The sequence below is a fragment of the Struthio camelus genome, chromosome 1 (assembly GCF_040807025.1).
Source record: "Struthio camelus isolate bStrCam1 chromosome 1, bStrCam1.hap1, whole genome shotgun sequence".
Taxonomy (NCBI): domain Eukaryota; kingdom Metazoa; phylum Chordata; class Aves; order Struthioniformes; family Struthionidae; genus Struthio; species Struthio camelus.
Genome location: NC_090942.1, coordinates 26,244,321 through 26,267,100, shown reverse-complemented (window position 1 = coordinate 26,267,100; position 22,780 = coordinate 26,244,321). Strand labels below are relative to the sequence as shown.

General features: G+C 38.1%; 1 protein-coding gene across 4 annotated transcripts in view; it reads left to right on the top strand.

The window, feature by feature from the left end:
- Positions 1-22,780, top strand: part of CPED1 (cadherin like and PC-esterase domain containing 1) — a 151,194-nt gene that overhangs the window by 13,518 nt on the left and 114,896 nt on the right. For all 4 annotated transcript variants that reach the window (XM_009687314.2, XM_009687316.2, XM_009687317.2 and 1 more), the window contains exon 4: positions 21,965-22,071. In XM_009687314.2, coding sequence (XP_009685609.1) covers positions 21,965-22,071 — 107 coding nt within the window. The remainder of the gene's footprint in view (positions 1-21,964; positions 22,072-22,780) is intronic.

Sequence of the window (22,780 nt, the reverse complement as noted above, 5' to 3'; positions counted from 1 at the left end):
TATGAATTAAGATTGCAAACCAAATTCTAGTCCTTCCCAGTTACGCAGCTAGCTTTTCACAAAGATTCTTCCATTAGATGCTTCTTTCTATTAAAAAAAAAAAAAAACCACAGCTGAGTTAGTACTGAAAACTAAATCAGATCAGTTCTGTTCCTGATGACTTTTCATACCAGCTTCATCAGTATATTCACTTGGTGATTTCCAGTAGAACATTGCATGACAACAAATATATGCTACATCTGGTTCTTTTTCTTATGCACACTAACAGGAAAGCTATATGCAGAAAGGTAGGCTTTTTGCCTGGGTAATGTTTTGATATTTTTATAATGTATATACTGAGCACATTAGAGAACACATATAGAAGAAGGGCATTTTTCACTTACAGCTAAAGATGAGGGGAATCTCTGTAGATTCTTAGTTCCTGCTGAAATTCTATCCATAGTTAAAGCAGGCTACTGAAGAAACTTTTGTCTCTTGCACAAGAGATTATATCCTTGTGATGTAAAGTCATACTGTGGAGCCTCACAGAGGAGCTTTGGACACCAGTTAAATACACACTGTGTTTAAGTGCTGTTGGACACACCTTAGAGATAAGGACCAAAACTGCAATCTCAATTTGATATTCTTTTGGAAGCCAATTTAGGGACTGGAAAGCATTAGAAAAAATATACAGACCACTGTGTCAGCTGAAAAACTGTGTTTAGCTATTTCTCATAGTAAAGAGAGTGCCACTTGTATCTTTCTAACTTCAATAAGTTCCTGGGGTTATCAGAGAACATCAGTTTTGCTGTATGCTTTAACCAACCTCAGTAGTTTCATAAATTAAAAACATAATTATTTGGCATGCTCAAAATTCCACCACAAATTCAACTTTCTTCAAGAAACTTTCTTGAAAATGAGGTTCATGCGGTTTTCCTGTCAGGCTGCACTGAGAATTAGTAAATCGTCTTCACTTCAATCTCTTTTATTTCAGTCTGGTTTCACAAACATGTCTCAGCCACTCCTTGCCTTGAGTAATGACCCTCACAGAGTGACAAGACACAGCATGTCTGCAGGTTTTGCTGCTGTCAGATGGGCTTCAGAGAAAAGGTGCTATCTCTGGAGACCATGTGCACCATCTCTGACACACTTTTGTTTCAACTGGCTGAGGAAGTGGTAGGACTTGGAAAAAATACTATACTAAAGTTACTACAGTGGCCAACTCAGGTTCACATTCTGCAGCACAGGTTTGTTTGTTACTCTCCAAACACTGCATCTGCAGAAATCAAGTTAACTGTGGATATTTTACAGGCTAGCACCAGTACTTCCTGCAGTATTTTTCTAGTAATAAAAAAAAAATAAAAATAAAAAGGTTTAAGGTATTTTCCAGGACCATCCTACAGGTTCCAGCATATGTTAGAAGTATTGAAAAAAATCAAATGCTTGCCAATTTAAGGTAAAGTGTAAGACTTCACTGATTCCATTTCATGGCAATGTAGGTCTGCTTTTAACTGTTCCCTGTGTTATGTAAGTGCCTAGCTTTTAAAGTCTTGTTTTAAAAACAAGAAGTAAGTAAAAGAGCATGTCTGCATACCAAACTGATGATCTTTTCTTAGAACTAAACAAGTTATGCTCAAAGTTGTTTTTCTTTGCCATTAAATGATGGGTTTCACTGCTCTGGATGGTATAGTACTTGATACACCATACTTTGGAGAAAGGTATTTTGAGTTATGTTTTTTCATAATGTTTTCCTAATAGGGTGCTATAATTTATAAAAAATATGTTCCTTGGAGTCTCTATTAAAAAGATATAGATAATGGACTGAGAAACATAGATCATGAATGTTGTGAAAAATCTATAAAAAGAGTCATTCCTTCTTACTTGGTATTATTTAGCTGCTCTGTTTGGTGCTTTTATTTCTGTGCAGTTTCAGTGCAGGCTGTCTTACTCATGTATCTTTCAAAGTTCACTCAAATTTCTAAAGGATTTTTTGTTTAGAATGGCAGTGAGCCAAGAGACTAGCTGAAGTCATATATGGGAAAAAAAAAATCACTACAAAACATTCCTAACTTTTTTGTGCTGTCTGATTATTAATTTTGGGACCAGTTGAGCTCCCATTTGAAACCCAAGTGTGGCAGCTCTACACGCTGATCCTCCACACCTGGGCTGCAGGCACTATTTTGAGTTCATGGCTGCCATAGAGAAACATCAGGAGAATGTAGAAATTTTTCGCTTCTTAGAGACCAACCAACATTTTGAGTTCTGGAAACTGGAAATTAGTTGGCTAAAAGGTAGCACGTACCATCTTCTTTTCAGGCAACAGGATTGTGGTTTAGGGGTTTCCTATGAAAAATCCATGCAAATACTTTCTACAGTAAATATAAATTATTCAAAACCCGAATTTTTCACTGAGAGTTTTGTCAATAAATTCTTAAGCAGATTTGCTTGAGCAAAAAGTAGCTGTGCTTTCACTCTTCCTTTGCAATTAGTCCCACATGGTACAGTCCATGAACTGATGATATATGCTCTAGTCCTGAGCGGTTTTGAGACTGCCTTCTTCACCATCCAAAAATTAGCCCGTTTTGATGTAAGTTTGAAAACATCTCATTGTGCTGCTGCACAGGAGACAGGGAAGTGGTACTGTTTTATTAGCAGGTGACAGGATAGCCAAGTTCTGTGATGAGCTGGGATTACCACCTTGGACATGAAGCTACTGCTAGGGGAAGATCCATTTAGGCATGTTCAGTGTCCCCAGTATGTCTGGTAACTCCATAGTAAAACAGGAAGTTCAAATCAGGTCAGATGATAGCTGATCAGATAAATATCAAGTTGTAACTGCAAGCACCTCTATAAATGGCACACTTCTATTTTCTAGTTAGGCAAAAGATGGCATGCTTGGTATTTTCTTCCTTCCTTCCTCCTCGTCTCTTCCTCACATTTGAGAATCTGCTCACGGAGGCATAGCATCTGGGACAGGTTGTGTGTTTGTTCCAGTCTCGGAGCAGGTTTGGAAGCAGTGTCACACAGCCTCAAGGAAAAGAACAGAAGGATTAGAAGAAGCAGTGAGAAAGCCCTATACCTCCAGGCTTTCTCCTGGACGTTTGCCATGCTGAGCCGCACAAGTCACAGGCCTTCCTTTGCCCAGCCCAACGCAGAGCGGTTCTGCTCTGTCAGAGATGAGTGGGATAAACTACTGTCTGGCTTCAGAGCACCCTTAGTCCTCCTGGAGTGGCAAACGCTGGAGAAGAGCCTACCAAAGATTTTCCAGAGTCTTCTGCCTTCTTCCTTTTCCTTCCAGTCAGATAATCTGTCATTTCAGGGTCACAGCAAAGATTATTAGGGCCTATGGCTCTGGGATGCCCTGCCAGCAGTTTCACACAGCTCTCCAGCTCTCAGAAATTGATGTGACTAAAATGCATTTCTGCCCTCCGAACATAATTTGTTCCTAGTTACTTTCTGCTGTCTGAACCTTCCCTGAATTCCACACCCTCCCCACATTATGCCTTCTAAGATAAATATACTGCTTAAATCTTTCCTGCCATAGCAATCAGGTTTTCTGTCCTTTGCTCCATATGGTTGCCTTATTAGTCAATGGTGACCCTCCCTTAATAGGCTTTTCCTTTATTTCTCTATTCTTCACTTTTACTGGTAGTTAGGCAAATCTCAAAAAAGATATGCAGGCTCCAAAAAAGATATGCAGTTGTATGCTACAAATTTGACCTATCAACTTTAATTCATTCTATAGTAGCATGCAAAGTTCTGTTGTTCCAGCCTCTAGAATTTAAAAAGGTTTTGTATATCCTTAATCGTGGCCAGTGAGTTTCGCCATGGAAAAAAGTGCGTCTATTCAGGCTGTTGGCAAACCAAGTGCAGCATATCATTAGATGTTCCCTACTGCCTTAGAATGTTAATTTTAATAATTTATTGGAAGTTTGTGCAATTACAATGGATGACTTTTAAAAAGAATCATATACCATTTCCTTAGTATTGATTTTACAGCATCATTTCCTATTTTTGGAATACTAAGTGAAGTATTTAAACTTTACTGTGGCTTCTGCTTGCACTTTGAGTGACATCCACTGAAGATGAAATTTTGGCCAAGCTGTTAAAAGGATGGTTGCCGTGCATATATGGATTTGGGTGGTTTTTTTTGGTGATTTATTGTTCCATAAGATAAGTATTGAATCCAGCTTAACTCTGGTCGATATTTACTTCTTGAGTCAATAAATCTTGATATTTATTTCAACTGAAATCAATACCAGCTTCGTATTGTATTCATTCACTTGAGATTGTTCAGTGAAGATCATACTCTATCTATACTTTTAAATTTAAAAATATTGCAAACAATATAAGGTCTAAATTTATTTCCTTTTTGCTAGCTTTACCAGTATGTTTTCACTGAGCTCTGTTCTGCTTTCTGCCATGTTAAGGACGTGCTGTGTTTATGTTCTTTTGCTGTGTAGATTAAGCCCTCGTTCCAGTAACCATGAGGATGATCAGGCTTTTTGCAGCTGTGGGAGCAGTGGCTGGGTGGAGCTGTTCTGAGAACAGGAAGGAATAAGTGAGACAATAGACCTGGTTGAGCAAATCCAAATGGCTCCTGGCTCTTCTCTTTGTGTGCTAGGGTCAAGAGATCTGTCTGGCATTTAAGGTGACATTAATGCCATTGTTTCTCATGGCATACTTAAGAGTTTTATTTTTACAGTAAGTAGTGAATAATCCCTCACTGTGAGGGCAGCCTGAACGTTTTCATTTTGCTGTAAAACGCTGATTTGAGGATTGTTGAATTGTTATAGCAGATATGGCTACTGCTGGCTTGCTCCTTGGCTCTCTGGATACAGCGCTTCATTGCTTCCTTGCACCTAGCAGTTGCCTCCCGGGGAAGTGTGAAAAAGCTGCTGTATGGGGAACATCGAAAAACGTGAACAGGTAGCAAGAGAGCAGAGCAGGCTCCGGTGTTCAGCACACATCAAGTGCTGCTAGCTGAGGGTTTCAGTCTATGGCTGGATGTTGTATGACTGAAGAAGCAGTGGAGAGACAGATGATAAAAAATCTGCCTTACCTCTCCGAAAAAGCAATTTTCAAGATCATTCTTTGTCAGTTTTTTGTTTTGTTTGTTAGCTCCTTATGTATCATTTGAAAAAATTGCTCTTAAAATAAAATCTACATTTTTCACAGAGAGAAAATAACTGTGTCTGTCCACTTCTAGTCACAATAGGCCTAGAGGGCAGACAAATGTTACCACACCAGCATTAGAGATGGAGAAATTAGGATAAAAGCTGAATCTTGTCTCATGCCATATGACTCGCTGTCAGAACTAGGATGAAAACACATGTTGCTTGCTGTTAATCTTTATGCTATTTCTCTAGCATATTGTATCTGCTCTAGTACGCCTGACTATTCATACTTTTAACCAGAGGCTAAATCAGCCAAAGAATCAGCTTAATTGCTGACATCTGGCCAGAGCAAGGTAGGAACTTGCAGAAGTGCTACTTCATAAGCGCAGCCAGTAATACTTTCCTCGGGGCTGCTAATTAGTTTAGTGAATAAACTACAGCCATGGGTTTCAGAGGCCCCCAAGGCCATGCCTGGTGACTGTCAGACATTTACTTTTCATTTTCCAAGACACTATATCAGCAAAAGTAGTGATAATTAGAGGAGGGGATAGAAACAGGGGGACACAGAATTGCTCTTAAGTGAACATAAACACTGAGAGTACTGTGGGAATGGAGGTACTTGTTAATGTAAAATATGAAAAAGTCTGCTGCCAAGGAGAAAGGAATAATCCATTCTTCATGTCCATGTTAAATAGGACATGAAGTAACGCAACAAGGAAAAAATTAGATTTAATATTAGGAAAGCTTTTCTAGTGGTAAGGCTAGTGAGGCAATCAAATAGATTCCCTCGAGCTGTGGAATCTCTGTACTCGGAGATCTTTAAGTATTGGATAGAGAGATTTTATTGAGTGTAGTGTGTCCCCTTGTGGGGTAACAATATGGATTCACAGACCTTAAGTCTATGAGTGCCCTAGAGGAAACGAGGCAGATAAGAAACTGAGTAGGGAAAACGCAGTGATTTCTAAAGCACATGGAGAAGTTCCAGGTGCAAATCAGCTGTGACTCAGGGCTTGAACTGAAGAATAAGGACTGTGTTGCTTACAGCATCTTTTTAAAATGCAAAATATACTCAAAAATACAAATCTATGAGAAAATATTCCTGACAGGTGTGGGGAAAAGGGAAAGGATCATAAGGTCAGTGATGCTTAGAGTATAGCCATCTGAAGTTTGAGGAGCTACCAAAGAAAAAATGTACTTCTCTGAAATAGAAACAGCTTTAGTGGGATCGTATGTAAAAACCAGTTCTAAGGGAACAAAATCTCCTCTCTTAGTGAGTGGAGTTTGAAATACATTAACAGGAATACGTAACATGAGTTCTAACTTTACTTTTATTTCTTTTTTTTTTTTATTCGTAATTGTCCACAGTACAGTTAGAAAGAGATCCTACTTGCTGTTACAACCTTAGACAAGTTTCCATGAAATCCAACTAACTTTAGCAAACAATTATAAAGAGTAAAGGCCTCAAGGAAAATTGCTGATGTGTTCTGTAAACATCTGGTTGCCATTTTCAATTACAAGGACCAACCCACTGAAGGAAGTAGTTTAGTTTTTTTGGAACAGAAATGAGACACTGGGGTTTTTGTTCTTTTTCATAGCAGAGAGTAAAGGAAATGTCAGGAATAGAGAGGTCACTAGATGCTCAGCTTTTATAAATACAAAAGTCTCTGAGAAAATTAAAGAAAATTGAAATCAGGTTCTGAAAGTGTAAACAACCCTGTGGAGGTAAGGTTAAATAAGCAGGACTGGTGATCTTAGCAAGCCAGCAAAAGCACAAGATCCATTCTGTCATAAATAAGTCATTTAAAGTGTTGTGCAAAATAATAATGGTGAGGCTGGCCACAATAGTATTTTGTGGGTTACAATATGCATATCTTCAAACCTAGCAGCTGTAACTTCTTTTCCAAAAATCTCTGGTTAACTGCTGGTACAAATGTATAGCTGACAGTATACAAAATAGGTTGGTTTCCTAATGCAAAATATATGTCATTTGAGTCCTGTGCAAAGCTTTGACAAGTAAAACATACATTTCAGAAGCATTCTTTTTGTGTGCCGTTCAGCAAGGAATTTCCTGGACAAGCAAAATACTTAGAAACGTGGTGATCCTCAAAGCATAATGAATTACAAGCATACTTAATGTGTTTGTTAAATTTGTTCAACTTCTGTAAAATGAAAGCTCAGTATACTTTGAGGGAAAAAATATATATCAGAAACACACATCACTTTGGTCACTTCTTAATTTTGCTTTTAGCAATTAAGTCTGGCTATTTGCCAGTTTGTTGAAAGTGGAAGCCTAATCTTGTGCCACAAACGTTATTGGTTTCAGTACAAGACAGATGTGTTTCTGACATGCCCAAATAAATGCTGTTCTCTAATAGGATTCAGTGGTTTCTTGTTACGGAATCTAAATGCATTATATTTTTTTCTGAACAATATGTGTTCTCCTTCCTAATTATTAACAGAACATATTCATGTTTTCTGGCAGAAAAGCACACAAACTATTTCTTTGTAGAACTAAAATAAACACCCTGCAGAATTGTACTAAAGACTGTTTCAAAAGCACTCTTTTCCTTGAGAAAAGTAAATTCTTTACTGGTAAAAAAAAAAAAAAAAAAAGTGTGAGGACATTGAACTTTTAGCAAGTTAAAAACAAAATATAGCATTTATTCGTAAAGTTACCAGACCTATGTTTCTTTGAAAGTTTTTTTTAGTCACATAAACAGAACATACAGTCCAATGGAGAGTGCTATGTGTTGGGCGGACTTAGAACTTACAATAATTAAAATATTTCAGCTGTTTGATTACACAGTGAGCTAAAATTAAATCTTTGCTGGAATAAACTATGTCATGTTAATAGAATCTGAAAAACACCAGTGTCCAGGCAGATAGACACGTCGGCCAAAGGCAGCATCAATGTGTAATTCTACTGAAATTAAAGAAAAATGAGGAATTAAGGTAGAGGTGTACAAGCTTTATAATACACTAGTAATATGCAAATCCTTTAAAAGTAGTTTGAGGCCATGTTTAGAAAATGTTGCCTATAGGATAAGAAGGTAGCAGCAGAAAATGGTTTATTCAAGATATTTTTAAAATGTTGCCCTCATTCAGTTTAAGAAATGAATCCTGGCTTAATAGGGTTCAGGCAGAGACCCTGCTTTATAAATACATATGTCTATTCCTAAACTAATATAGGTGCTGAGAGAACGACAATAACTCTAGCCAGAAGCTTGCAGGAGTCTTGTCAGAGCAATCTGTCTAAGGGATTGTTGCGTCAGTGTTGCCCAGTGTTTTGGCTGCTGGAAGCTGTATACCCTTGTTTGTTGAGCTCGCTGGCTCTGAGCCCTGATCACCTTTGAGAAGTGTGGTGTCTTTCATCATTATGCGCCTGTTTTAGGTAGAAACATTCATATATCTCTAAAACCAAACCAATGTTTTTTTTTACTTTAGCTACCAATGACTTTTATTGCTTTTGGCTAGCAAAAAGCTATGTGCTTTATATGCTGCGTAGGCCTTTATAGTAATTTGCAACTAGACCGCCCCAGTTCTAGATTCAGATTCCAGCTTTTCCAGCTGCAATCACTTCCAGCTGACAGCTCTTTTGAATGCTGCATCTCCAAAATGTTCCAGACAGCGAAAGTGCAGGAACCACCCACAGGTTAGAATGTGTTTCTGAAAGTTTCATGCACCATATTGCTGATGCAATGGCTTATTTTTCACAAAATGGAAACCTTTGCCTTGTGGGGGAATGATTATTTTACCCTTCTGATGTTTATTTTACTCCCTCAAAGCTGACTTTTCAAAGGAATATTGAATATTCTCTTACTCGAACCCTGAGGTTGTCCATTTGGATGCATTCCTAGTTTGCAGAGATGTTGAAGAGAGATAGAGCTTCTCTGACTTTCTCAGAAGTCAAAATGGTTTGTCACGATAGCTTTCAAGTTTCTGAAAAAGTTATTTCATACAGAAATGGAATATCAAAAGTGATACCTCTTCTCTGATTATGAAAAAAGAAATAAAAATATAAATAATTTCTGTCATTTTTGGCAGGTGTGTTTCCTTACAAAACAATGTCCATTTTTGATAACTAGAAAGTAGGACAAAATATGGAAAGGACTTGAATTAAAAGTAACAATGTAGTAGGACTTGAAAAGAAGACTAGCAGTCTTACTGTGTGGAAAGAGTAAAAAATATATCCTTAAAGTATTTCCGCAGTGCTGGCTCACGTACGTAAAAGTAAAATACATTCATACTTTCAGAGAGGAAAGGGCAGAAAGTCTGCATGGTATGCATTTTGGAAAGTTTGCAACAAATGATTCTAGGCATTAAAAGTTTCTATAACATGCACATGTTGCAATGACTTTATTTCTGATATTTGTGGTAATGCTTTCCAAAACAAATGTTTAGCTATAAAAAGGAGTGTCATTTTTAATTTATAGCAACTATTAAAATGTGTATGTACAAAGAATATGCTAGGTTTTCTTCTACATTATGTAAATGCAAGACGAATCTGGCCAACTCACAATTATTTTACAGTTGGACTAAAGCTCTATTGATGAGATTTTGGACAAAAGACTTCAGTGTAAAATGGTAAAATACGACAGAATAATTTTTTCTTTGTATGGAAGCAAAGCACACTGTTTGCTACAATTCATTGTTTTTATTTTTTTTTAAACAGAAGATAGATATGTTGATATGTATCCTATTTTAAGTACTTTGTTAAATAGGCAGACAAGCAAAATCAAAACAAGATCTAGCTATTTTGGACTGCATCTCAAAAAGTACTTAGCTGCCTAAATGGTAGTTAGACACTTAAATATATATTTTATATATATATGATTTATCATATACATATACATACATGCATATAGATATAGATATATTTATACCTGGCTCCTAGCAACTTTATAAAAAGAAAAAAAGTCCTCAATCCAGTTTTTACAAGCATAGTGAAGCTTGATATCACCGCAACCTTTCTAGAAGTCAGTCTCCAACAAAAAAATAATGGAGGTAATTTTCTGTGAAGAGAGAACTGAAAACAGGGGCTTTACATACACAGAATCTGGCACATGTTAATCCCTTTTTTCACTTGGGCTGAAGTGTTATGGCTTTAAAAAAAATGCTAGAGGACAGCTGGAGAAGGATCTTAGAATAGGAAGAAAATAAAGCTATTCTCAAGAAAGTATTGCTATAGAAGTTAACTGTAGATTCCCCTTTATGATAGGATGATGTATGAGTTAGGAGAAAGTAGCAGAGTGTTTGTTTTGTTTTGTTTTTCTTCTTTGCCCAGCTCCACAGCATATCTGATTTACATCGCAAATACTGCAGTGCACATTTTCTGCTGATCTAATAATATTTTTTTTTTCCTGTTGGCTTCCAAAAGTGAAAGGTCTGACCCTACATTTTTTTTTAAATGTTTTGGAGGGATAATTTCAACATCTACTATAGAGTTCATGTTCCATGGGCAGTCGACACAGCTGTCATAGTAATGTGTCTGTATCACCTACTTTCACTGGCCCATAGCATGCCAGGTAGGTAGTGCTGCAAGATGGCATAGGATGCTGCAGAGAAAGCAGTGTCCATGGGGTGCTGTTGGAAATCTCCCTTATATTAGCCACCACTTAATTACTGTCACCATGGCTTCTCTGGCAGTGTCTAACTCATAAATAAAGTGGGCCCATTCCTTGATCCTGAGGACAAGTGACACTTGACATGGCTCATGTCCATGAATGTAAACTCCCTTTTCCCCTAAATGAGGGTGGCCTCATCTCTGCTAAGTTTTGGGAACTGTCACTGGCTTGAGCTGTGACTCCTAGACCGTGCCTGGGCATTGCGTGGCCACCCAGGGAGAAGAAGACAGTTAACCAGAACAAACAGTTGCAGGCCAGCACTGTTTAGTTTAGTTGTTGCCTCTCTTCCTGAGTTTCTTCCTTGTAATATTCTGATAGTTTCCTCTAGTTTCCTACCTCTCAGGTATGAAGAGATCATTAATTTATGCTAGTACAGACTGTCTGAGTGCTGTAAATGCACAGAAGAGTTCAACAGCAAACAAAAGGCAAATGTGTAGTTCTGAACCACTGGCAAACACATCAGAGAAATTCAAACACTCAGGCCTGTTATTTCAGTGCAGCTACCATTCAGACTGTTAAAAATATATATCTTTGTTTCTTGCAGAGGCAATCAAACACCATACTTTTAGCATTGCAATTATAACCTTAGTACATTGAACTAAAATGAAATGGGATGTTAAAACAGATAAAGAAACCTACCTGTTTCTTGGGTGACCTTACCATGAGGCTCCTACGTTCCCATGGAAGGGGGGAGAGGCAGTTTTCTTGGCTCTAGCACAGTTCTTGCTCTTTAAAGTCAAGGATGAAATCTCATTGCTGTCATCATCAGAGGCCTTTCTCTCTCCCAGGTTTGTCACGTTTTCCGTCCTGTTGCAAAGAGGATGGGTGTTGTAGAAGGGTTGGGGTAAAGGGAAGAAAGGAAATTATACTCAAAACTGGATGTTTTGTTTCCTCTCATACAACCCCTTCTTCGAAGGCACTACTGCCCTTTGAATATCTTCTCCAGCCTCTGGCTCTTTCCACTTATCAGGTGCTCCTTCCCAAAACACTGAGACTCTTCCTAGTAAGAGTAGCAGGACCAGCAGGCTTGGTCATAATTTGGTGGAGAAGATGCCTTTTATTTTTCTTGTAGCTCCTATGTTCGCAATCATCCATTGCATTCCTTCCAGTGTGTCCGATGTTCTTCCGAGTTTCACCCAGGCAAGGTAAAAGAGCTTCAGGCCTAAATTTATGTGGGTGCCTTTTTTCTGCAAAAATCATTTGGAGTTTTAGCAAAAGTTTCTGTTACATAACTTTTTTTTTCTGTTGACTTGACTTCAATTAACTCTACCTGTTCTTCATCTGACTCTATATTCTAGCCAAGTGGAGGTTTTTCTGTCCCCAGTGTGTTTTTTATTGCTGTATGTGTTTCTTTTCTTCCTTTTTCACTATGCTCTATGAACTACAGAGGTAACTACCTGACATCTTTAAACTGCTGCTTTTCCTTATACTGTTTGAAGTTTAAATAAAGCTACTTTAAAACAAACGGTGGAAAATTTTGAAGAACCTTGTAAATATCAGACCAGAGCAGGTATGTATGGCACACAAAGAGCAGCATTAAAGAGCACAGTCAGGTACTGAAAAGCTATGAAATACACTCTTTGCACCTTCCATTTGACTCACTTGCTCATGTTCTATCCTTCCATTTCATGACTATATGCTGCTTTTTCACATGACTTTGCCTCAGGGTGCACAGGGCAGGAGCGCTAAATTTTTTCCTGGATGTAGTCCCAAGAGTTATCTGTCAGAAAAAACTTGGATCAAGTAGCAGCAAGGGTTGTCCAAAGGGAATTGTATCATATAGAGTCTTTCCTTGGCACAGATCAGAGTGGAGCTTTTTTTCCCTTTCCTCCTTGACATGGAGAGAGGAGAGCCCTCCTCCTCACTGCATGAAGCAGAGTGGTTTTCACTGCATGAAGCAGAGTGGTTTTCCTGTCTTCCCCACATGGGATGAGTTCCTCTGTCCCTGCAGGAATGAACGCTTTCTCCTGCCTTCCTGGCCTTTGCACCTCCGCTACAGCTTGGAGCTGTGCCCTTCCGCCCGTCAGGGAATCAAGCCCTCCTCTTTCCCACCAGCACAGAGCAGAGAAGAGTTACTCTGGTGCCATTTATACGTTATGTGCACTTATTTTCACTGAACTGCACTGTTTAAAAGAGATGTGAGTTAAATCAGAGGTTGGATGCACATGCAAAAATCTGGTGATGTTTTGATTTCTTTGGTCAGTGCATGGCTTACCACCATCTCTCCTGCTCAGCTGCAAACGCTGTTTACAGTGCCAAGATATCATTGCAAATTTTCCAGCACCTGTAACAAATGGAGCATATGGACAATAACTTCCTTAACTGCATAGCTGCCTTCCCCATGAGCTTATTCTTCCCAGTCCCGTCCATGTATCTCTCAACTGCATGACCCTCCCTGCATAGACTCCTCTCCTAGTTTTCACCTGGTTCCTCATCCCAGTCCATCTTCAGTACACTGACTCTCATCTCTCAAGCTGTCATTTCTGTCAGACAGTTTCCTTCACAGTAGGTAAGGAAGCACCCACAAAGATGGGTTAGCTGAGCTTGAGTAGAACTATAAGCAGCTAAGTATATGCTTGAATTATGTACTAAGCACTTCTGTCCCAAAGAAGAAGGTTAGGTCTCAGTCCCTCAATACTTCCATGTGTGAAAAAGAAACATGTCTAGCAGTTTTGACTGTGGTAACCTACCTGGTGTATAAAAGTATGTATAGTGTTAAGAGTTCCAATATTTGGGCCTAGACAATAGTAAAATGTTGTATATTTATATCCTTGAGCAACTAGGAATATAAGCCTTTTTAGCTTGCTTACGAGCAACGCATATCATGCTGGATCACTTTGGTCTTACTGAGGCTTGCTATGCAGGAAGTACCCACGTGTGGAGAGCATAGCAGCGTAATCAGAAGATTCATCCAAAGCGCTGAGTGTAAGCATGGAAGTGAAATAACAGGCTTGAGTGTTTGAATTTCTCTGACGTGTTTGCCAGTGGTTCAGGACTACACATTTGCCTTTTGTTTGCCGTTGAACTCTTCCGTAGCTCACAAAATATTTAAATAGCATATTTTCATAGCTTGAGTTCACAGATTATTCCATGAAAAAACCTATAGGTTGTAAGAGTTACTGTCAAGGGTAGAACTAGGGCAGAAAATTATTTTTTGCCTGTACTGACCCTCCCTGATAAAATAAGAACCATGTGGTGCATTTTTCTTAAATACTGCAATACCCTTCTACCCAAATCAGACTTTTGACTGTATATTAGTTATTTTTATTTCCAGTATTTTATTCATTCTTTGGTTGCACAGAAAAAATGTGGATGTGGTTTAATAATATTGCAGTTATTTTGTGCACTACCTTTTGATGTTCTATGGACAACCAGTTATCCACAGATTGAAAAACAGTGCTTTAAATCATTTGCTGCAGGTCTGCAAATGCCTCCATGGTTGTTTCTTATAATGAGGTAATTTGTTGATTGCAGAAAGGATTGTAAATATATTGTGTGAATGAATGTGATATAAATGGAGAAACATTGATTGTCCTGTCTCTTCACCATTCTTGTATTTATGTCTGCAATTTATTTCTTTTGCTTCTTTTAGAGAAAATCTTCTGTGTTTTACTAGCAATTAGCCCAGTGAGGCAGCCTTGGTGGACTTGTTAGGTAGGTCCCAGGCAGTTTTGTAGTCTGAGACCAGGTAGAAAAAGAAAAACATCTTTTCCAAATTTGAGAAGACTTCTTTGGGAAGAAATTGGTAACTCTCGGCTTGCTACACTCATATTGTTTACTCCTGTACTTTTAAAATTTCTGCTTTGGGTTAAAAAGAAAGGCAACCTTGCAGCCTGGCCCTTCCTAAGATAAGGAAACAATAATAAAATAACTTTCTACTTTTTTTTTTTTTTGAATACACGAGTGGAAGCACTATGCCTCCCTATTTGAGGTTAGATCTAACATAACGCTGCAGTATTTGCGGAAGAGGTACAGAATAGTCAAGCAATACACTACTGCCTTTATGAGTGATGCACTGTTAGGACCTCGAATAGCTATTTCATTCCCTAAAGCTGAGCTCAGATGTGACTTTGCATTAGTTCCTGAGCACACGGCAACAGCTATCCAGGGACGGATGAGCTGTCCTGGGAATTAGACTGATTCTACTTGCTTCATGCCGGCCTCTCCTCCACAAAGAATGGTTCCCTTGGCACTTCAGATCCTCTTAGTTATAGGGCAGCTGAGTCAAAATAAAACCCTGATCGTCCTCCAGAGGGGTGAATAGTGAGTGTCCTCAGGATTCCTGCAGCCTTTCCCTGGCAGCCAAGAGACTTTTCCTCATTTACATAGACATACAGAGTATTTTGTGAATGAATTGACTGTATCCATCTACCTTAGCCTCATACATAGAGTGTTTTTTTTATAGTTGTAATACTTCACTATAATTTATGTGCGAAAAGATTTCAGTCTAGTTTGTCTAGTTAAACAGGTGGTTACTGCTCTGGACTGTGCGTTACGGGAGAGTACAGTCAGTCTTAGCAAGTCATATGGAGCATGCTGTGAAAAACAGCAAGAGGTTTGCACATGGATAGATGAACAGCTGCCATCGAGAATAGTACAGAAAATAATCAAAACCCTCATCATCTTATCCTAGACTATTTTCCTTTAGCATAGTGAGCATTTCTTCGTTGTTCTGGCAGTGAATTCAAATTGGTGATAACTGTCAACTATCAAGAGCCACATTTTAAGAAAACGACTTTAAAAAGTATAATACCTTAAATAAGCACTTTCTAAAGGGAGAAATTCCTGCACACCTATGTGTGAGACATTCCTCCAGGGAAAACCTTACAAATGAAACAATGATGATAACAACATTTAAAAGGGCAGATTGTTAACCAAGAGAAAGTATTCAGTCCAACAACAAGTGGTATTCTAATAATCACACAAGTGCAACAGCCAAGCAGCCATAACCAGAAATAGATTTCAAACGATATTTTTCCCTGGAACATTATCAGTGAAGCTCAGATCATCAGAGGTGTAGAATTCTCACATCACCAAAAAGCATCTCAGAGCCCTGTGCTGCTCATGTGAGATGCTGGTAGGCAAAAAATCCAACCCGGAGTCCAAAGTCAAGCAAAGAGGCAGTAGCAGTCTTTCAGCAGCAGCCTTCTCCTGGTAGCTCTTTAACTCTCGATGAGCAAACTATCAGCTCCCTATAATGAGACCATGTTGCAGGGCTGAAGCCTGCTCCATAAGACAAACTACTCAATCGTGCTTTAAGTAAGTGAAACAGTTGGATCTGAGCGCAAGCAGCTACCTCCAGAAATGCGCACCTCCTCACCAAAATCAGTTTAATCTGTGCTCCCTTCATTATTCTGCTTTAGCAGAGGATTTTGGCATTTTCCCCTACAGACTTTGAGGAGCCATGATGCATTAGGCACTAGGCACTATTACATTCATCATAAATTTATTTACGGATCAGCATTTCAATACGCCCAGAATGTATTTGAATAAAGTTTACTATGTCAGAGCTTGGAAGAACACTTGTATATGAAAACCTTCACTTCAAATCCCAAGCAATTCAGGGTTGCCTGGAAATACGCTTCAAGAAGAGCTGAGGGGGATTTTTTTTTTTTTTTAAATATATTCTCTCTGAATTTATGTACAATCCAGCATCTCGCTTGACAGGGTTTCTATAGCCTCCTGAACTGACTTGTTCCAGTACTTCATCCTTACAGTTAGAACATTTTCTAGATTCTTTACTGCAAATCAAAATGCTTACTTTGTATCCTAACTCCAGTGATCAAAGAAAACAGTTGATTTTGGATGGGTAAAAGTTGAATGATCTTCATTCAGCAGAATGATCTTCTATCACCCTGACTTCATATTGGAGAAAGGACGTCCCAAAACATCAACATTTCCTTAGATCTTTACTCATAGTTCAACTGTTCCAAAGCCCATGTCATTCTTGTAATCCTCTACTGAAACTATGTTTTCCAAAAGTGAGTACAGTCTTACTGGTGGGTATGACCAGCACCAACTGGAGTGGAATGATTACCTCCTGTTCCTTGTATATAACACCCATATTCATGTTTGGTTGCAGTTCTGAATGTCTGCAAAGTTATGATTATAATGAAAAAAGTCTTTGTTCTCCAGAATACATTCAAACTGCAATACTAATGGGGGAAATTCAGCACTTTCAGTCCCAATAAATTTTTTCCAAAAATTCAAGTTATTTTTTTGCAATGGTATTATTACACTGTTGATTCATGTGTGATTGATGAACTTAGTACTTTTCTGCAGTATTGTTCTGCAGTATTGTTCATTTGTATCTGTCCATCTGACTTCTTCCAAATTATGGAGCTTTGAACTTGTCTTGAATTTCCTCAGGTTGAATTTGGACCGTTTATCAAAAAGATTTTGAAGTCTGATCATGTCTTCCAAAGTGCTTACATTTCCATTCCACTTGGTGTCATTTGCTACTTAGAAATATACTTTCTGTTCCATCACTCAGTTCATTAATTAAAAAATGGAGCAGGACTGAATGTATAGTCGTACATCCTTTGAGACTATACTCAAAAAAAAAAAAAATCCACTGTTAGTGTAGAATTGATTTTTCAAATAGCTGTGCACTCACATTATAGTTGTTACATGGAAAAAGTGTCAAAAGACTTAATAATAAAGTAAAACTGTTTCATCATGGCTGTTTCCCCTTTGTCCACTAAGTCAGTTACTCTGACAGAGCAAATTAGACTGGTTTGACATGATATGTTCCTGGCAACATGTTCCTGTTTCTTATCATTTTATTGTCCTCTAGTGCTTATAAATTGATCATTTTAATGTTGATGGTACAAGAGAGTGCAAAATTGCAAATTGCCTAGAAATTAAAATAAAAATAAAGCTGAACAGCATTTTAATTTTCCAGGATTAATGACGTGCAGAAAGATATTAGCATAAAAATGAAGATTATATTAGATTTTCAGACTTATTTTATTTAAAAAATCAGGATGATGACACTAGTACTGAAAAATGAAATTTCTGCCTATGCTATTGTAATGGAACTGTCTCATTCATTTCTCATTAAATATAATAATATTTTTCTGTGTATACACATAAGAGATTAAAAACTCCATAGAGTTGCATACTTAGCACATACCTAACAGGTTTCCTTGCAAAATCCAGCTTCCAATGCCATAATTTATGGGGATAACATTATAATTTCAAAGTTAGGAACAAGATACTTCATTTTAGAAATCTACTTTCTCCTTCAAAATTATTGAAGTTGATCCATGGAACATTTTTGCTTTAAGCACAAAAAACCACTAAATCCTACAGCTCTTTGTTTGTTTTTGTTCAGCTGATTTATGATATCAGAAGACAAAACTCTCTGTAGAATATTTTTATAGCAAAAGTAAATATTTTTGTTAGTCTCTGCATTGCTATTTCCATCATTGGTAAAAACATATTTGTTTTTCTCCTTAGATCGCTATCTTTTGAATTATTTTTCCACATTAACCATTTTAATTATTCCAAGTATCAAGCCAGAGTAAAAGCCAATGAAACCACTGGAATCTAGATTAAAATTATAATTTGTACATTGTTTGCATTTTGACCGTTAAGTTGCATTGTGTGTGCTGTCACTTCCGTTGCGAATTCAAGTTTATTATGGTCTTGCTATATTTTTTACTGAGCTGTAACTTGGCAATTTCTAGGCTCAGTGTATGCTTGAATGTCACAAGGTTAGCTACATGAACTGATGCTGCAGGTTTTACACGGCTGTGCATGTGTTTAAATCTGCCTCCATAGGCCACATCTGCCCTTAACTTTTCCTATGTCTGATGAAGGTCTGGGGAGAACCTGATCTCTTAGTGATGTAACCCATCTTGGCAGAGGCCTCTCATGTAGACAGTTATATCAGCAAAATGACACTCTCACTAGGATCATTTGTGTCAGTCAGGAGGCACTGAGGAGTAAAGAATTGACAAAAGACAGGCAAATAAAAATGTCATGCTTCCAGTATAATCCATGTCCGCATGAGAATCACCTTGCCTCTATAATAAGCTGTAATTCTGTGGGTGAATGTTCCTTGTGCAGGCAAGCTCTGTACCATCAATGGGCTGAACCAAAAAATCTTGGCTTGAAAGATGCTTGGAGAGGGCATGAGCAGAAAATTGCAATTCATCATTGCAAGTTGCCACTCTTCTGCTTGTCCACTGCAAATGTAAAGTAATACAAGGCAGCAAAGACCATCTCCCTGAGGTGGGTCTTCATATTGTTCAGCTGGTCTACTACTGCTACATGCTGAGCTCCATTGATCTACCTAAATAAGGCAAACAGGATTTCACTAAGCATAGACAAAGCCCTTTTTGTGGGAAACAGTTCACAAAAATTGTTAGTAGTATTGCTTTTAATTATTCAGAAATGAAATATCTATTTTAATGTCCCAATTCAAATATCCTCTCAAAGCCCACTTCTGGTGTGCAATCTGCAAGAAATTAGCAATTTGCAAGATCATGATTAGGAGGAGGAGTAATGTAGCCATTATTAATATTTTTTCATTAAACATCTCTAAAAGCTTTTTGAAGCATCAAGTTTATCTGTACAGCTGTCTTATTCCTGCCACTTTTGTTCTTCCTTTCTTGTGCGTTGTTCTAACTCACATATTGTATCTTGCTTTATTTTAGATGTAATCTCTGTGAAAGGGATCTTCTTTTGTGTTAAAATACAGTGCCTGATGCTTTGGGATCCTTTGCCTTGGTAATGTGCTATTACCACAATATGAATAATAATAGCTCCTCTTTACTGAGTTATGGTTTTATAATTATCACATTTCTAGAAGGGAGACAGGCTCATGGTCTCATGATCATAGATGTTCATTTTCGTCAAAAAGCTAAACTGTAAGGGATGACGTGGGCAATTAATAAGCTATATCTGCTCACAGAAGAGTCTGCTCCAGAACTAAATAACTGTTACAACACATGCCTCTATCATTTTGGTTTTCCAAGACCATTTTTTCAATTGTAGTTGATTCAAAATGCATTGATATATTTAAATAGAAATCAGAAAGCTCTGTCAGCCTGCATCTGAGAGACAGCACTAGGTGTACATCGTTTCGCTAATGGGAAGTCTCCTGTTTTCTATAAATAGGCATGTTTCAGTTCTGATTGTTCTGTACTGAAGTAACTGGGTAGACATCTATTTACCCTAAACAGAAAACACAAATAATGGCAGGCACTCAAACCAGACTGAAAAATTGTTCCTAGAAGTTAACTGTTCTACTTCCTGGGCATTGGTTCAGAAATGAGTAAGGTCGGAGAGCCCTTTTTTTCCTTTTTTTTTCTTTTGTACATTCATGTCGATCACTCTGCTGTGTCCTAAAGGCAAATGATACACAAGGCAGTGTATATTTTGGAGTCAGGGGTCAAATTCATCCCTGGCCAGGATGTGTAACAATAAACAAGGGAAGGAAATGAACTGCTTCTGGGAAGCTGAGTTCCCTCCAGCACCCTTTCAATTTGCACACAGCCAGACATTGTGCTTTATATGTAATTATAATGATTTAGTCAAAGGTGTTTACCAGTCAAAGGCATAACATGCTGCTTATCTGATAATTACATGGCTGGTCAGGACCATCGAGTAGGTTCTTAACACTGTCAATCTTTTGCACTAAAACGAAGTGTTTCCTCATATTTTTTTATACCTGCAGTTTTTTTTTTTTTGTTTGTTTCACAAAGGAGCATGTAGTGAGTCTGCCTTGCTTGAATTTCATACGCCTTAATGCAATTTTATGCAATAATACTGATTCTTGTAAAACTGAAGAATTCTTTACAGTAATGGATAGAGTGTAACTGAAAGTTCTGCTCTAGCTTTTTGAAGCACTGCTTATAAGCATTAAAAAGGTGCTAGTTATTTTCATAATCCTGAATCTATTCTGCACATTCCATTCATTACTGTACTTAATGCAAATTGAGTGTTAAATCTCCTTAAGTGAAATCCTCAGCCTGCCTGGTGTTTGAGAATGGCGATCAGTATGGGAAAGAATTACATTTTGGAGAGGGAAATCAGCCAGAATAATATCTCTGTAGCTGTCAGTGGGACCAAATTTAGGGGATAATCTTATAAAATTAAAGGTGCCACAGATGGGTAGCATAGAAAGGAAATAAAATGTATGTAATCTTCCCAGCCTTGGAGGAAATGAAGCAACCAACCAATCACTGTAATAGCTACCCTGAAGAGAGAGATGATTAAATGCTGTACCCTGCCTTAGATGCTTTACAGCTTCTCTGGCTACCCTTTCTGTTTGGCAGTTTTTGCTTCTGACTGGCACCCCATCCCTGAAATGATTTCCCATTTATTGAATCTATTTATACTGTCCTGAACAGTTACAACGATTCTGTTGATTGTTTCAGAAATGCCACCATCTCTAAATAATCTAGATCTCTAAGGCTGTATTCAGAAGAAAACAAGTGACTGCTTCAGGTGGCTGACCAGGCTAGTTTGAAGCTACACTGGGCATCATATGCAGCATGGGCAAACTCCTAGACCTATATATATCTTCTAATCCATAATGGTGTTTTTATTGATGCAACTTAGTTTTGGCTCTTCTTCAGATAGTCACCTCTGATCAGCTCCAGTGATACTTGTTTCCTGATAATAGAATCCCATGGTCTCACATGTCAGCTTCCCCGCAAAAAAGAAGAATTAGTAATGAAGAATATAGCTATTTTCTCATTACAACTCGATTTCCGCATGTTCACCAGTTCTAGAAGTTGGCAATCCAGTGTCTAATATTTAGGAAGCAGCTATACCCAAATTCAGGCTAAGAATTACTTCCTGTAAAATTTGCTTCTCAATAACAGAACAGAGCTCAGAAGATCGTACTACATATTGTGCATGTGTGCTACAAAAGGAGTTAAGGAGTTCAGAAAAAAAGGAACAGAGTAAAGCAGGATAATGTTATTCAGCTTGTTCATCTCTAAATGCTGTTGTCTCAGGCAAGACCCCACGGGGCTGGACATCAATAGGCATCAGTAAGTGCCACGGGTGTAATAGGAGGTGCCAACTGTGAAACACCTAAGTATACTTCCAAAACTTGAACTGTGATATGAGTATAATATGTCTTTTGTTCCCTCTGCCACCTGTGTAGCTGTTGATGTATTTACCACCCCAGTAGGTTGCTGTTCTACAGGATTTGGCTCTAATCATTTTCCATTCAAACAGCAATTGCATGATGTTTTCTTTCTCAATATGCTTCTTTTCTGCCAGGTGACATGAGCCCTTGGGATCTTCTGATCTGCCTGTCTTCCAGAAAAACTGGTGGTAGTAGCTGCTTTGAAATAGATGACTTGCATCATCTAGAGTTATTCCAGAAGGTACATGATTATGTGTTATTCTTTATGGGAATGAGGGGACAGATCTACCCAAAATTTTCAGCACCCGCTCACAAAAAAGGAGTATCTGATGCTGCATTTTACAATGCAGCAACATGATTTAACAACTATAAAACATTTTGTCAAGTTTCAGACCTCCTGAAAGATACTTATGACATATCAACATTTAATTCTTCTTTATATCACATCCAGAGATCAAGAGTAATTTCTTATTTGGATGTAGTCTGATATTTTGGGTGTAAACATTTCAATGTAAACACTGAAAATTGTTACAACAAAGTGTCACATTTCACTCTTCTCCAACCTGAACTTGGCCATCCCCACACAGCAGGTCATGCAGAAAAAGGGTCTACAGAGGTCAAAGGAAATTTAAACAAGTATGCCATTGGAAAAAGAAAATTTAGAAATGGGGGGAAACAGCTAGCAAATGCATGCAACTCTTTCTCAATAACAACTTCAGCAGAAGATAAAGCTGGACTAATTCAGGCTTCACATCTTATATCATTTTTGAGTTTCATCTAATATATTTACTCCATTGTAAACATAACTCAGGCACCTCTCCAGGCAGTGACAGTGCCCCTACAATTGATAATGTGTGAACTGGACTGATGTCCTCATCCAGGGCCTTCACAGGAGTTGGGTTCTGCTCTGGCACAACAATCTGCTTATTCACTGTCCAAAGCTTCACTGG